The 13,609-nt window shown below is 45.1% G+C and overlaps 1 protein-coding gene across 1 annotated transcript in view; it reads left to right on the plus strand.

Moving 5' to 3' along the window:
• The window catches only part of sync (syncoilin, intermediate filament protein), a 103,745-nt gene extending 90,668 nt beyond the window's left edge, over positions 1–13,077 (plus strand). Inside the window, exons 3-4 of the mRNA XM_078238357.1 lie at positions 3,300–3,424; positions 11,382–13,077. Of these exons, the coding sequence (XP_078094483.1) occupies positions 3,300–3,424; positions 11,382–11,436 (180 nt within the window). The 3' untranslated portion in view covers positions 11,437–13,077. The remainder of the gene's footprint in view (positions 1–3,299; positions 3,425–11,381) is intronic.
• Positions 13,078–13,609: the final 532 nt, after the last annotated feature.

Genomic DNA, 13,609 nt, shown 5'->3' on the forward strand with positions numbered 1-13,609 from the left:
TGCGCTGGAGTGTGGCGACCAGGAGATTTTCACAGTAACTTCATTGCAGTGTTAATGTAAACTTTAAATAAAAAATATATCCCAATTGGTATCAGGGTAGTTGAAGATTACGGCCTTATTGTTCTTGCACTCAGAAATCTATCTACATTTTGCTTTTCTAACTCCCTCTCACTATTTGGGGGTCTAGCTCCCTAAAGTCAGCTTTCAGGACCTCATCTCCTATCCTACCTAAGTTATTGGTACTAAAGTGGACTAGGAATCCTGGCTGCTCACCCTACCCCAGAAGAATGTCCTGCCACCACTCTGGCATCTTAACCCCAGAACCAGGCAGGCAATACACCATCCTGGAGTCAGGTCTATGGCCACAGAAACTCCTGTCTGTTCCCCAGTAATGAATCCCCATCACGACTGCTCTTCCCTCTTCTTCCTCTCCTCAAGTACAGCAGAGCTGCCTGTGGTGCCACAAACCTGAGTCTGATTGCACTCCTCTGAGGAACTGGTATCTGAACCAGTTAGTGAGTGGGACCCCACTCACGGCACTATCTGCCTAGTTCTCTTGGACTCCCTGGAGCATAACATTTACCAATTACAAAACTTAACATATCACAATATACCTCTAACAGCTAGCTATCTCTGTTGTTCCAAATTAAACATCATCCCACAGATTGACACCCTTATTCAGACTTGGCACAGAAACAAGAATGCTGTGATGCTGGATTGGCAGCTTTTTAACACCTGCTGTGAATTGGCCCTTTGAATGTTAGATCAACTCTCCGAAGCTCCTCAGTCCTGGAACTTCCAGCATGCCTCTGGAGACAGAGAGAGAGAGGGACAGAGGCACTGCCTTCTTCCAACAATTTCTAACAGCAACTGAACCGAAACTAAAAACTTCAACTCCAGCGAGAGGGGAAAACACTGTTGCTTCTCTCCACTTCAAGCTATTACTGAAAACCGAAACGAAAAACTTGGAATGCTCTGTTACAAAAAGATGCCCCCAGGCAGATCACCTGACATGTCAATCATCCCCAAATCAAACTCCACTCAGCAATCCCCAAAGGACTATTAAACACCAGAACACTACATTAATCCAGAATAAAATCAGTCTGATGTCCATTGTACTGCTTCAGTAACAATTAGGGGACACCAGCTGCAGACAACACAGTGCCGACAAAATCCTGCAAAGGAACAAAATTAAAATACATTTCTTAAAGGCACAGAATCTTCTCATTGTTACCTCCTCAAAAAAATGCAGCAAGTTAAACATGATTTCCCAGTTAGAAATCCATGTTGGCTCTTCCAAATCATCGCACGTTTTCTTAAGTGACAATTAATTCTCTCCCAAATACTTGTTTCTGGAAACTTGCCCACCACTGATGTTAAACTGACTGACCTGTGTTTGTTGGGGCTACCAACCCTTTTTGAACATGGGTGTAAGATTTGTAATCCTCCATTCCTCTGGCATCTCCCCTAAGTCTAGAGAAGACTGGAAGATTATGGACAGCTCTTCAGCAATTTCCATTCTCACTGCCTTCAGTATCCTTGGATGCATCTCATCCGGTCCCAGTGCCTTGTCAACTTTAAGGGGTTGATTTTACCAAAAGAATTCTAAGTGCTGAACGTGTGTAGAAACAGGAGAGTTTCAGACCTTTTTTTGGCGAGAGGAAAAAATCAAATCTTGTGACACTTAGGAATAAAATGAGGCTAAGTGTGTTTCTTGCCAGTAGGGGTGGTGAACGGAGTCTATTCACATCGGGAAGCTGGCTGATGACTGCTAGAGCGTGCTATTGCACATACACCCTGATCTCCTAGTGCACTGTGTCAAGAGTCAGCATTGCACTGGGAGATTGTCACTCCACCGTTCTCCCGGACATTGCACCACCCCCCGGCCTCCCCAACCATCCCCCCCTGCCCGATTGTGCCTTCCAATTGCGGCCCTGATTGCCCCTGGTTGATTGCCGTCCCCGCTCACCCACCCTCCCCCTTAATCATTGCTCCGATGATCCCCAATGCAGAACGTGCATTCTACGACGACTGTGTCCCAGGCTCACTAATAACATTTAAATTAACGTATGAATATTTAAATCAGCCTAATGCCCTTCCCGGCACTCTGGGTGTACCTACACCACAGAGTGCCCACCACCACCTTCTCAAGGGCAATTAGGAATGAACAACAAATGCTGGCACTCAAAAACAATAATAACAATTGGCAAATCATATAGGAACATAGAAATTAAGAGGAGGAGGCCGTTCGGCCCTTCGAGCCTGCTCCACCATTCATTATGGTCATGGCTGATCATTCAACTCAATGGTCTGATCCCGTCTTCACCCCCCCCCCCCCTGCCCCCCCAAGCGCTACATCTAAATCCTTCTTAAAAGCATACAATTGTTTTCTGTGGTAGTGAATTCCACAGGCTAATATTCTCTGGGGGAAGAAGATTCTCCTCATTTCAGTCAGATACAAGCTGAAGGAAAGTACCACAACAGAGCTAAATAATGTAAGTAGAATTTTCCTAATGGAAAGGTGACTAAAGTTTGTAATTGACTTCAAAATTCTTGTTCTCATCTTTAGCCATGTCTAAGATGTGGATTCCCCGATCTTTGTAATTATTCCCATTTCTACCAACAAATTTCTCTCGCTGCTTTTTTAAATATTTGAATATTTACCTTTTCTGCTTCTTAAATCAGTTTGTCAAGAAATAGCTCTCCTCACTTTCCTTCTCAGGCATATTTATAACATGGTCAAATGTCAGGTTGCAAATCTTTCCAAATACGCCATTGGCTGGTGGTAAAAGTGCGAGAGATTCCTGGTCAGCCATACGCGATAAGAGTTTTAACAACACCAGGTTGAAGTCCAACAGGTTTATTTGGTAGCAAATACCATTCGCTTTCGGAGCGCTGCTCCTTCGTCAGATGGAGTGGAAATCATAGAAATTCAGCCATACGCGATGCAGAGTGAAGCTTCTCAAGCTACAAGCCCCTCACGACAGACTAGTGACCTGTTCTCGGAATAACTAAATCTGGAAACATGAAATTCTACCTGAGTGCGCCACGAGGTGTGAAATAAGAATTGGAATTTTCCTTCTCAAAACCACCTCACCATCTCTGCCTTTAACCATCCCCCCGTATTACATTCACCCTGAAACCCTGAAACAGCTTAAGTTATTGCTACGTTGTTTGGTTAATTGAAAAGACAAAGTTTTTCTGAAACTGTACCTTTTAGGGAGGTTCACTCCTGTATCCTGCAGCATTTTACTCTTTCAATATGTTACAAAAACGTTGAAAGTTTATTTTTATGACAGAAAGAAAAAAGTGAACTGCAAGAAAAAGTTAGTCTGCTGAAAACTGAGCTGAAACTGCAAAAGCAAAAGAACGATGACATCAAGCATTTGAAGGAAAGTCTGGCTGATGAATTACTCAATTACAAGTAAGTTTCAAATAGCCACAGAGGAAGTCACAGCAATGCCTACTCTCCGCAAGATCTTTACCGTGAAGGTAAAGGATTTTACATGGAAGGTGATTCTCAAAGCTTACAACTCCCTGCACGGTGTTATGATTGCGACTGGAGAACTGCACAGATTATCTCAGTAAGAAGTTTAACAACACCAGGTTAAAGTCCAACAGGTTTATTTGGTAGCAAAAGCCACACAAGCTTTCGGAGCTGCAAGCCCCTTCTTCAGGTGAGTGGGAATTCTGTTCACAAAATTCACGAATGCCCGTGACTGCTAGCAGTCACGGGCATTCGGCCTCTGATATTTGGGTAAGCGTTCTCCAAGGCGGCCTTCGCGACACACGACAGCGCAGAGTCGCTGAGCAGAAACTGATAGCCAAAGTTCCGCACACACGAGGACGGCCTCAACCGGGATATTGGGTTCATGGCACACTATTTGTAACCCCCACAGAGTTTCACTGGCTGTCTTGTCTGGAGACAATACACATCTTTTTAGCCTGTCTTGATGCTCTCTCCACTCACATTGTTTTGTTTCTTAAAGACTTGATTAGTTGCAAGTATTCGCATTCCAACCATTATTCATGTAAATTAAGTCTGTGTCTTTATATGCTCTGTGAACAGAATTCCCACTCACCTGAAGAAGGGGCTTGCAGCTCCGAAAGCTTGTGTGGCTTTTGCTACCAAATAAACCTGTGGGACTTTAACCTGGTGTTGTTAAACTTCTTACTGTGTTTACCCCAGTCCAACGCCGGCATCTCCACATCAGATTATCTCAAGCAGCAGGTCATACCATTAATTTACAAATTCAATTTGTGGCCAGTTGTCTGCCTTCTATACCCAGAATAAAAGAGACTTTAAGTAGGCTGCTTTCAATAATCTCAGAATGATTGTTATTTTCCAAAGTTCTTTAGATTCTGGAATAGTTCCTACAGATTGGAGGGTAGCTAATTCAAAAAGGGAGGTAGAGAGAAAACAGGGTAACTATAGACCAGTGAGCCTAACGTCGGTACTGGGGAAGTTGCTAGAGTCCATTATCAAGGATTTCATAATTCGGCATTTGGAAGGCAGTGGTATAATCAGACAAAGTCAGCATGGATTTACAAAAGGGAAATCAAACTTGACAAATCTATTGGAATTGTTTGAGGATGTAACTAGTAGAGTTGACCGAGGAGAACCAGTGGATGTGCTTTATTTAGACTTTCTGAAGGCTTTCGACAAGGTCTCACAAAGTAGACTACTATGTAAAGTTAAAGCACATGGGGTTGCAGGTAATGTCTTAAGATGGATGGCAAAGAGTTGGCATAAATGGATCTTTTTCTGATCGGCAGTCAGTGACTAGTGGAGTTCTGCAGGGATCTGTGCTAGGATCCCAACTGTTCACGTTATATATTAATGATTTGGAAGAGGGAACTTAATGTATTATCTCCAAATTCGCAGATGATACAAAGTTGGGTGGGAGGGTGAGCTGTGAGGAGGATGCAGAGATGCTTCAGTGTGATTTGAACAGGCTAAGTGTGTGGGCATCTGCACGGCAGATGCAGTATAATGTGGATAAATGTGAAGTTTTCCACTTTAGTTCTCGATTGTGGGGGAATCTAGAACTAGGGTTTGAGGATAAAGGGTAAACCTTTCAGAACTAGGACAAAGAACAAAGAAAAGTACAGCACAGGAACAGGCCCATCTTTCCAATGAAAACAATCCAAGTTTATTCAACCTCTCCTCATAGTCAACACCCTCGAGACCAGGCAACATCCTGGTGAACCTTCTTTGCACTCTCTACAAAGCTTCCACGTCCTTCTGGTAGTGTGACAACCAGAACTGCGCGCAATATTCCAAATGCGGCCTAACCAAGGTTTTATATAGCTGCAACATTTCCCAACTCTTATACTCAATGCCCTGGCCAATGAAGACAGGCATGCCATTTGCCTTCTTAATCACCTTGGCCACCTGTGTTGCCACTTTTAGGGAACTGTGGACCTGCATGCCCAGATCCCTCTATGTTAATGTTCCTAAGGGTTCTGCCATTTACAGTATAATTCACACCTAAATTTGATCCTCCAAAATGCATCACTTCGCATTTGTCTGGATTAAGGGCAGCACGGTGGCACAGTGGTTAACACTGCTGCTTCACAGTGCCAGGGACCTGGGTTCAAAGTTCAAATCCCGGCTTGGATCATTGTGTGGAGTCTGCACGTTCTCCCCGTGTCTGCATGGGTTTCCTCTGGGTGCTTTAGTTTCCTCCCAAGTCCAAAAGACGTGCTGGTTAGGTGCATTGGCCATGCTAAATTCTCCCCCAGTGTACCCGAACAGGCACTAGAGTGTGACGATTAGGGAATTTTCACAGTAACTTCATTGCAGTGTTAATGTAAGCCCACTTGTGACACTAATAAATAAAAACTAAACTCCACTGAGGTGAGGAGAAATTTCTTCACCCAGAGGGTGGTGAATGTGTGGAATTCACTACCACAGAAAGTAGTTGAGGCCAAAATGTTGTGTGATTTCAAGAAGAAATTAAATATAGCTCTTGGGGCTAAAGGGATCAAAGGATATGGGAGGAAGGGGGGATCAGGATATTGAATGTGATGATCAGCCATGATCAAGATGAAGGCAGGGCAGTCTCGAAGGGCCGAATGGTCTTTTCCTGCTTTTATTTTTTATGTTCCTATGTTTCTGTACCAGGTGTCTGTATACCAGGTGTCTGTATACCAGGTGTCTGTATACCAGGTGCTTGTATACCAGGTGCTTGTATACCAGGTGCTTGTATACCAGGTGTCTGTATACCAGGTGCTTGTATACCAGGTGTCTGTATACCAGGTGTCTGTATACCAGGTGTCTCTATACCAGGTGCTTGTATACCAGGTGCTTGTATACCAGGTGTCTGTATACCAGGTGTCTGTATACCAGGTGCTTGTATACCAGGTGTCTGTATACCAGGTGTCTGTATACCCGGTGTCTGTATACCAGGTGCTTGTATACCAGGTGTCTGTATACCAGGTGTCTGTATACCAGGTGTCTCTATACCAGGTGCTTGTATACCAGGTGCTTGTATACCAGGTGCTTGTATACCAGGTGTCTGTATACCAGGTGTCTGTATACCAGGTGTCTGTATACCCGGTGTCTGTATACCAGGTGCTTGTATACCAGGTGTCTGTATACCAGGCGTCTGTATACCAGGTGCTTGTATACCAGGTGTCTGTATACCAGGTGTCTGTATACCAGGTGTCTGTATACCAGGTGCTTGTATACCAGGTGTCTGTATACCAGGTGTCTGTATACCAGGTGTCTGTATACCAGGTGCTTGTATACCAGATGTCTGTATACCAGGTGTCTGTATACCAGGTGTCTGTATACCAGGTGTCTGTATACCAGGTGTCTGTATACCAGGTGCTTGTATACCAGGTGTCTGTATACCAGGTGTCTGTATACCAGGTGTCTGTATACCAGGTGCTTGTATACCAGGTGTCTGTATACCAGGTGTCTGTATACCAGGTGCTTGTATACCAGGTGTCTGTATACCAGGTGTCTGTATACCAGGTGTCTGTATACCCGGTGTCTGTATACCAGGTGTCTGTATACCAGGTGCTTGTATACCAGGTGTCTGTATACCAGGTGTCTGTATACCAGGTGTCTGTATACCAGGTGCTTGTATACCAGGTGTCTGTATACCAGGTGTCTGTATACCAGGTGCTTGTATACCAGGTGTCTGTATACCAGGTGCTTGTATACCAGGTGTCTGTATACCAGGTGTCTGTATACCCGGTGTCTGTATACCAGGTGTCTGTATACCAGGTGCTTGTATACCAGGTGTCTGTATACCAGGTGTCTGTATACCAGGTGTCTGTATACCCGGTGTCTGTATACCAGGTGTCTGTATACCAGGTGTCTGTATACCAGGTGTCTGTATGCCAGGTGTCTGTATACCAGGTGCTTGTATACCAGGTGTCTGTATACCAGGTGTCTGTATACCAGGTGCTTGTATACCAGGTGTCTATATACCAGGTGACTGTATACCAGGTGTCTGTATACCCGGTGTCTGTATACCAGGTGTCTGTATACCAGGTGCTTGTATACCAGGTGCTTGTATACCAGGTGTCTGTATACCAGGTGTCTGTATACCAGGTGTCTGTATACCCGGTGTCTGTATACCAGGTGTCTGTATACCAGGTGCTTGTATACCAGGTGTCTGTATACCAGGTGTCTGTATACCAGGTGCTTGTATACCAGGTGTCTGTATACCAGGTGTCTGTATACCAGGTGTCTGTATACCAGGTGTCTGTATACCCGGTGTCTGTATACCAGGTGTCTGTATACCAGGTGTCTGTATACCAGGTGTCTGTCTCCCAGGTGCTTGTATACCAGGTGTCTGTCTCCCAGGTGCTTGTATACCAGGTGTCTGTATACCAGGTGTCTGTATACGAGATGTCGGAATACCAACCGGGGTTCTGTATACCGGATGTTTGCATACGTTTGAAAGAAATGTCAGAGGTAATAGTGGATGCGTTAGTGATTATTTATCAAAACTCGTTGCATTCTGGGGTAGTGCCGGTTGATTGGAAAACGGCTAATGTTACGCCGCTGTTTAAAAAAGGAAGGAGACAAAAGGCGGGTAACTATAGGCCGGTCAGCTTAACGTCTGTAGTAGGGAAAATGCTGGAATCCATTATTAAAGAGGAGATAGCAGGGCATCTGGATAGAAATGGTTCGATCAATCAGACGCAGCATGGATTCATGAGGGGAAAGTCGTGCTTGACGAACATGTTGGATTTTTATGAAGATGTGACAAGGGCGGTTGATGGAGGAGAACCGGTGGATGCGGTGTTTTTGGATTTCCAAAAGGCGTTTGATAAGGTGCCCCATAAAAGGCTGCTGAAGAAGATTAGGGCACACGGAGTTGGGGGTAGTGTGTTAAAGTGGATTGGGGACTGGCTATCCGACAGGAAGCAAAGAGTCGGAATAAATGGGTGTTTTTCCGGTTGGAGGAAGGTAACTAGTGGCGTGCCGCAGGGATCGGTACTCGGGCCGCAACTGTTTACCATTTATATAGATGATCTGGAGGAGGGGACGGAGTGTAGGGTAACGAAGTTTGCAGACGACACAAAGATAAGTGGAAAAGTGAATCGTGTGGAGGACGGAGAAGATCTGCAGAGAGATTTGGACAGGCTGAGTGAGTGGGCGAGGATATGGCAAATGGAGTATAACGTTGAGAAATGCGAGGTTATACACTTTGGAGGAAATAATAACAAATGGGATTACTATCTCAATGGAAACAAATTAAAACATGCTACCGTGCAAAGGGACCTGGGGGTCCTTGTGCATGAGACGCAAAAGCCCAGTCTGCAGGTACAACAGGTGATCAAGAAGGCAAATGGGATGTTGGCCTATATTGCGAGGGGGATAGAATATAAAAGCAGGGATGTCTTGATGCACCTGTACAGGGCATTGGTGAGGCCGCAGCTGGAATACTGTGTGCAGTATTGGTCCCCTTATATGAGGAAGGATATATTGGCATTGGAGGGAGTGCAGAGAAGGTTCACCAGGTTGATACCGGAGATGAGGGGTTTGGATTATGAGGAGAGGCTGAGGAGATTGGGTTTGTACTCGTTGGAGTTTAGAAGGATGAGGGGGGATCTTATGGAGACTTATAAGATAATGCGGGGGCTGGATAGGGTGGAGGCGGAGAGATTCTTTCCACTTAGTAAGGAAGTTAAAACTAGAGGACACAGCCTCAAAATAAAGGGGGGTCGGTTTAAGACAGAGTTGAGGAGGAACTTCTTCTCCCAGAGGGTGGTGAATCTCTGGAATTCTCTGCCCACTGAGGTGGTGGAGGCTACCTCGCTGAATATGTTTAAAGCGCGGATGGATGGATTCCTGATCGGTAAGGGAATTAAGGGTTATGGGGATCAGGCGGGTAAGTGGTACTGATCCACGTCAGATCAGCCATGATCTTATTGAATGGCGGGGCAGGCTCGAGGGGCTAGATGGCCTACTCCTGCTCCTATTTCTTATGTTCTTATGTTCTTATACCGGATGTCTGTATACCGGATACCTGTATACCGGGTGTCAGTATACCAGGCATTTGTATACTGGGTGCCTGTATACCGGGTGTCTGTATAGATTCGTCAATCGTGATTTCCCTTTTGTAAATCCATGCTGACTTTGTCTGAATATACCACTGCCTTCCAAATGCTGAGTTATGAAATCCTTGATAATGGACTCTAGCAACTTCCCCAGTACCGACGTTAGGCTCACTGGTCTCTAGTTCCCTGTTTTCTCTCTACCTCCGTTTTTGAATGGCGGGTTTCCATTCGCCACCCTCTAGTCTGTAGGAACTATTCTAGAGTCCGTAGAATTTTTGAAAATAACCACAAATGGATCTATTATTTCCAGGGCCACTTCCTTAAATATTCTGAGATGAAGATTATCAGGACCTGGAGATTTATCCATCTTCAATCCCATCAATTTCCCAAAACCATTTCTCTGCTAATGCTGATTTCCTTCAGCTCCTCACTAAGTTTCTCTCAAAACTTCTGGTACATTATTCATGTCTTCCTTTGTGAAGACTGAAGAAAAGTACGAATTTCGTTCCTCGGCCATTTCTTTATTCCCCATTAGGAATTCTCCGATTTCTGACCGTAGAGGCCTACATTTGTTTTTGTCAATCTTTTTCTCTCTACATATCTAGAACATAGAACAGTACAGCACAGAACAGGCCCTTCGGCCCACGATCTATAGAAACTTTTACAGTCAGTTTTTATGTTCCCCACTAGCTTACTTTCACACTCTATTTTCTCCTTCTTAATCAATCCTTTGGCCCTCCTTTGCTAAATTTTAAACGGCTCCCATTCCTCAGATGCTCGTTGTACAGGTACCCAGTTTCCCGGTTTAGGGAGATCATAGAATCACAGAATCATGGAATCCTACAGTGCAGAAAGAGGCCATTCGGCCCATCGAGTCTGCACCAACCACAATCCCACCCAGGCCCTATCCGCATATCCCTACATATTTACCCACTAACCCCTCTAACCTATGCATCCCGGGACACTAAGAGGCTATTTAGAATGGCCAATCAACCTAGCCCGCACATCTTTGGACTGTGGGAGGAAACCGGAGCACCCAGAGGAAACCCACGCAGACACAGGGAGAATGTGCAAACTCCACACAGGCAGCGACCCAAGCCGGGATTCAAACCCAGGTCCCTGAAGCTGTGAAGCAGCAGTGCTAACCACTGTGCTACCGTGCCGCCCAGATAGCTGTGCTGTGGCCCTAATGCTATTTTCCTGCCTGCCACCTACCCACACCCCCACCCCCCCGCCTCCCCCACCCCCCCCTCCCCCGACCTCCACCCCCAATAACCCTTGATGCCCCCGTAGATCAAATATCTGACTTAACAATGTTGATCACTCTCTCATGAACCTCAGTGGAAAGTCCATGTATGTTGAACTGGGGCGAAACATGAAATCAGGTGTGATGTGAAAACAGGTTACGAAAATTAATTTTTCTACAATCCTATTAGATGCCAGTTTTATTCAGGAGTCAAATGTTTGACTGATTATTAATTTCAACAGCATCACAATTCATCAGAGAAAAGTACAGAGTCAGGACTTCCCAACAGCTGGTGGGGAAATGCCCAGATTGTTACTAAACGGACAGTGACCCAAAGTCAATCCAAGGTCTTTATTTAGTCGGCAGTACTCATCAAAGCAGCAACAGAGACATTGCAATTGGAGACGGAAAAATATCAAACAGGCCCCTTGGTCATTTATTAGTAACTAAGATGAAAAATGTCAGGGGTTTGATGTTAAATTGAACTCAGTTGTAAACTAATGTCCTTGAGAAGGAACGAAGAAGGAAAAAAAAAGATGATTCTATGGAAGTTATTTCAAGTTCTATTTTCCATTTGAAAAGTTTCTTGACCATGTGTTTTTCTTTACAGGGAAAGTTTAACAGCGTGCGGAAATCTTATTGAATCCTCAAACAAGTTAATTTGAAGAATCACGAGTCAATCCAGTGGTTTCCAGATGGTTCTTGGTGGCCACTTGCATCTTCTCCTGTTAAAGTGAAAAATGTACTTGCTTAGAATCCATCTTCACAAAGTATCTAATCCTTAATAACAAGGATGTATATTTATATAGCACCTTTAAAGTAATAAAAACCCAAGGTACTACACAGAAGCTTGACACTGCACTGGGAAAGGAGATATCAGGCTCGACGACCAAAGGGGTAGGTTTTAAACAGCGATTTAAAGGAGGAAAGAGGGGCAGAGAGGTGGAAAGGCGGAGAGTTTTTGTAACTTATTTTCTTTCAGATTTAAATATAAATGATTTAATTTCAAACAAATGCTTGCCATTTGCAGAATGATTGTAAATAGAGACAGCAGTGGATATTTCAGATTCTCCCTCGAAGAGGATATTACTCTACAGGACATGTAGCACAGATTTAAATTAGTGAGGACAGATTGGATGCACCGGCTTGTGTTCTCTTAATTATAGGAGATTAAAGGCTGATCCAATTGAGTTATTTGAGATGATTAAAGGAGTTGATAAGATAGATAAAGAAAATTAATTTTCTCTGGCAAGCAGAATCCATAAAATAATGGCATTAAAATTAGAACTGGGTATTTCGAGGGAGATGTCAGAAATCAGTCTTTCTGGCAAAAGTTACTGAAAATCCGGAACTTGTTCTCCAAAAGCTGAGAAGAAAAGTCAATTGAAAATTTCAAGACTGCAATTGATAAGGTTTATGTTAGACAAGATCATATTAAAGGTTCGCATACAGATCACCTACGGTCCAATTGGCTGAAGAGCCTCCTCCTGTACCTAGGAGGAACTCCTAAAGTTTGAATTCTTTATACAACAATTTTAGTTCATTTTGAGAGTGTCAGTAGCCGCTGTCAGGTCTGACAAATTTAATTGAGCTGTTTGATGAGGTGACACAGTCAGTAGATGAGGGGAGAGTCATGGGTGTTGTATAACATAGAACAGAGAACAGTACAGCACAGAACAGGCCCTTCAGCCCACGATGTTGTGCCGAGCTTTGTCTGAAACCCAGATCAAGCTATTTCCTCCCTATCATCCCGAAGTACTCCATGTGCCTATCCAATAGCTTCTTAAATGTTCCTAAAGTTTCTGACTCCACTATCACTGCAGGCAGTCCATTCCACACCCCAACCACTCTCTGAGTAAAAAACCTACCTCGGACATCCTTCCTATATCTCCCACCATGAACCCTATAGTTATGCCCCCTAGTTATCGCTCCATTCACCCGAGGAAATAGTCTTTGAACGTTCGCTCTATCTATCCCCCTTGGACCTTGGTCAGAAACTATGGGTGAAATCTTACCAAAAAGTGGCAGATTGTTATTTCTGGCAAGAAAATCGGCATGTTTCTCTCTAGATATTATGACACCCCAACAAAAAAAATCAAGGGGGCGTGTTTCACGCCATCATGCAGGGGGCGCGGCACCTAAACATGCCGGCAAAACGCGGCTGCTCAGAGATTGGGGCGCCATTTCTAAAGAAACTTCATAAACCTCCCCCCGACCTCCACCCAGCACCGTCCATCCCCCACCACCAGCCAGCCCACCTAAATCTACCCCCAGCACCCCGGCCCAATTTCACCCCACCCCCATGTACCCCCATCCCCCCATTCATCTTGAGACGGTGAACGCGGGCTCAAGGTGCCCCCCTCCCCCCCCCCCGCGCCCCCCTCTCCCCCCCCCCGCGCCCCCCCCCTCCCCCCCCCCTCCCCCCCTCCCCCCCCCTCCCCCCCCCCCCTCCCCCCCCCCTCCCCCCCCCCCTCCCCCCCCCCCCTCCCCCCCCCCCCCCCCCCCCATTGTTTGACACTGCAGTAAAATGTGTATTTGCTAGTTTAGAATCAGGTGGAAATTTTCTGCAGCAAATCTCTGTGAGCTCGAGTCAAATATCAGGTGCTTTTGAATTGTTGCATCAATCTAACTTCCCTTCTGAGGTGGTTTTAAAACTTTTAATTTAATTTGGCTTGGATCAATTAATGTAAGGTTTGGAAATTTGTTCCAACTGGATCAGCATTATTCCCCCCCCCCCCCTCTCCCCCCACCTCCCCAACCCCCCCATTCTGGCTCAGGTCTCTGGCAGTCATCTCTTCAGGTAATTAACATACTGATGCACTGAAACCTCGCTTCCCG

The sequence above is a fragment of the Mustelus asterias genome, chromosome 21 (assembly GCF_964213995.1).
Source record: "Mustelus asterias chromosome 21, sMusAst1.hap1.1, whole genome shotgun sequence".
Taxonomy (NCBI): domain Eukaryota; kingdom Metazoa; phylum Chordata; class Chondrichthyes; order Carcharhiniformes; family Triakidae; genus Mustelus; species Mustelus asterias.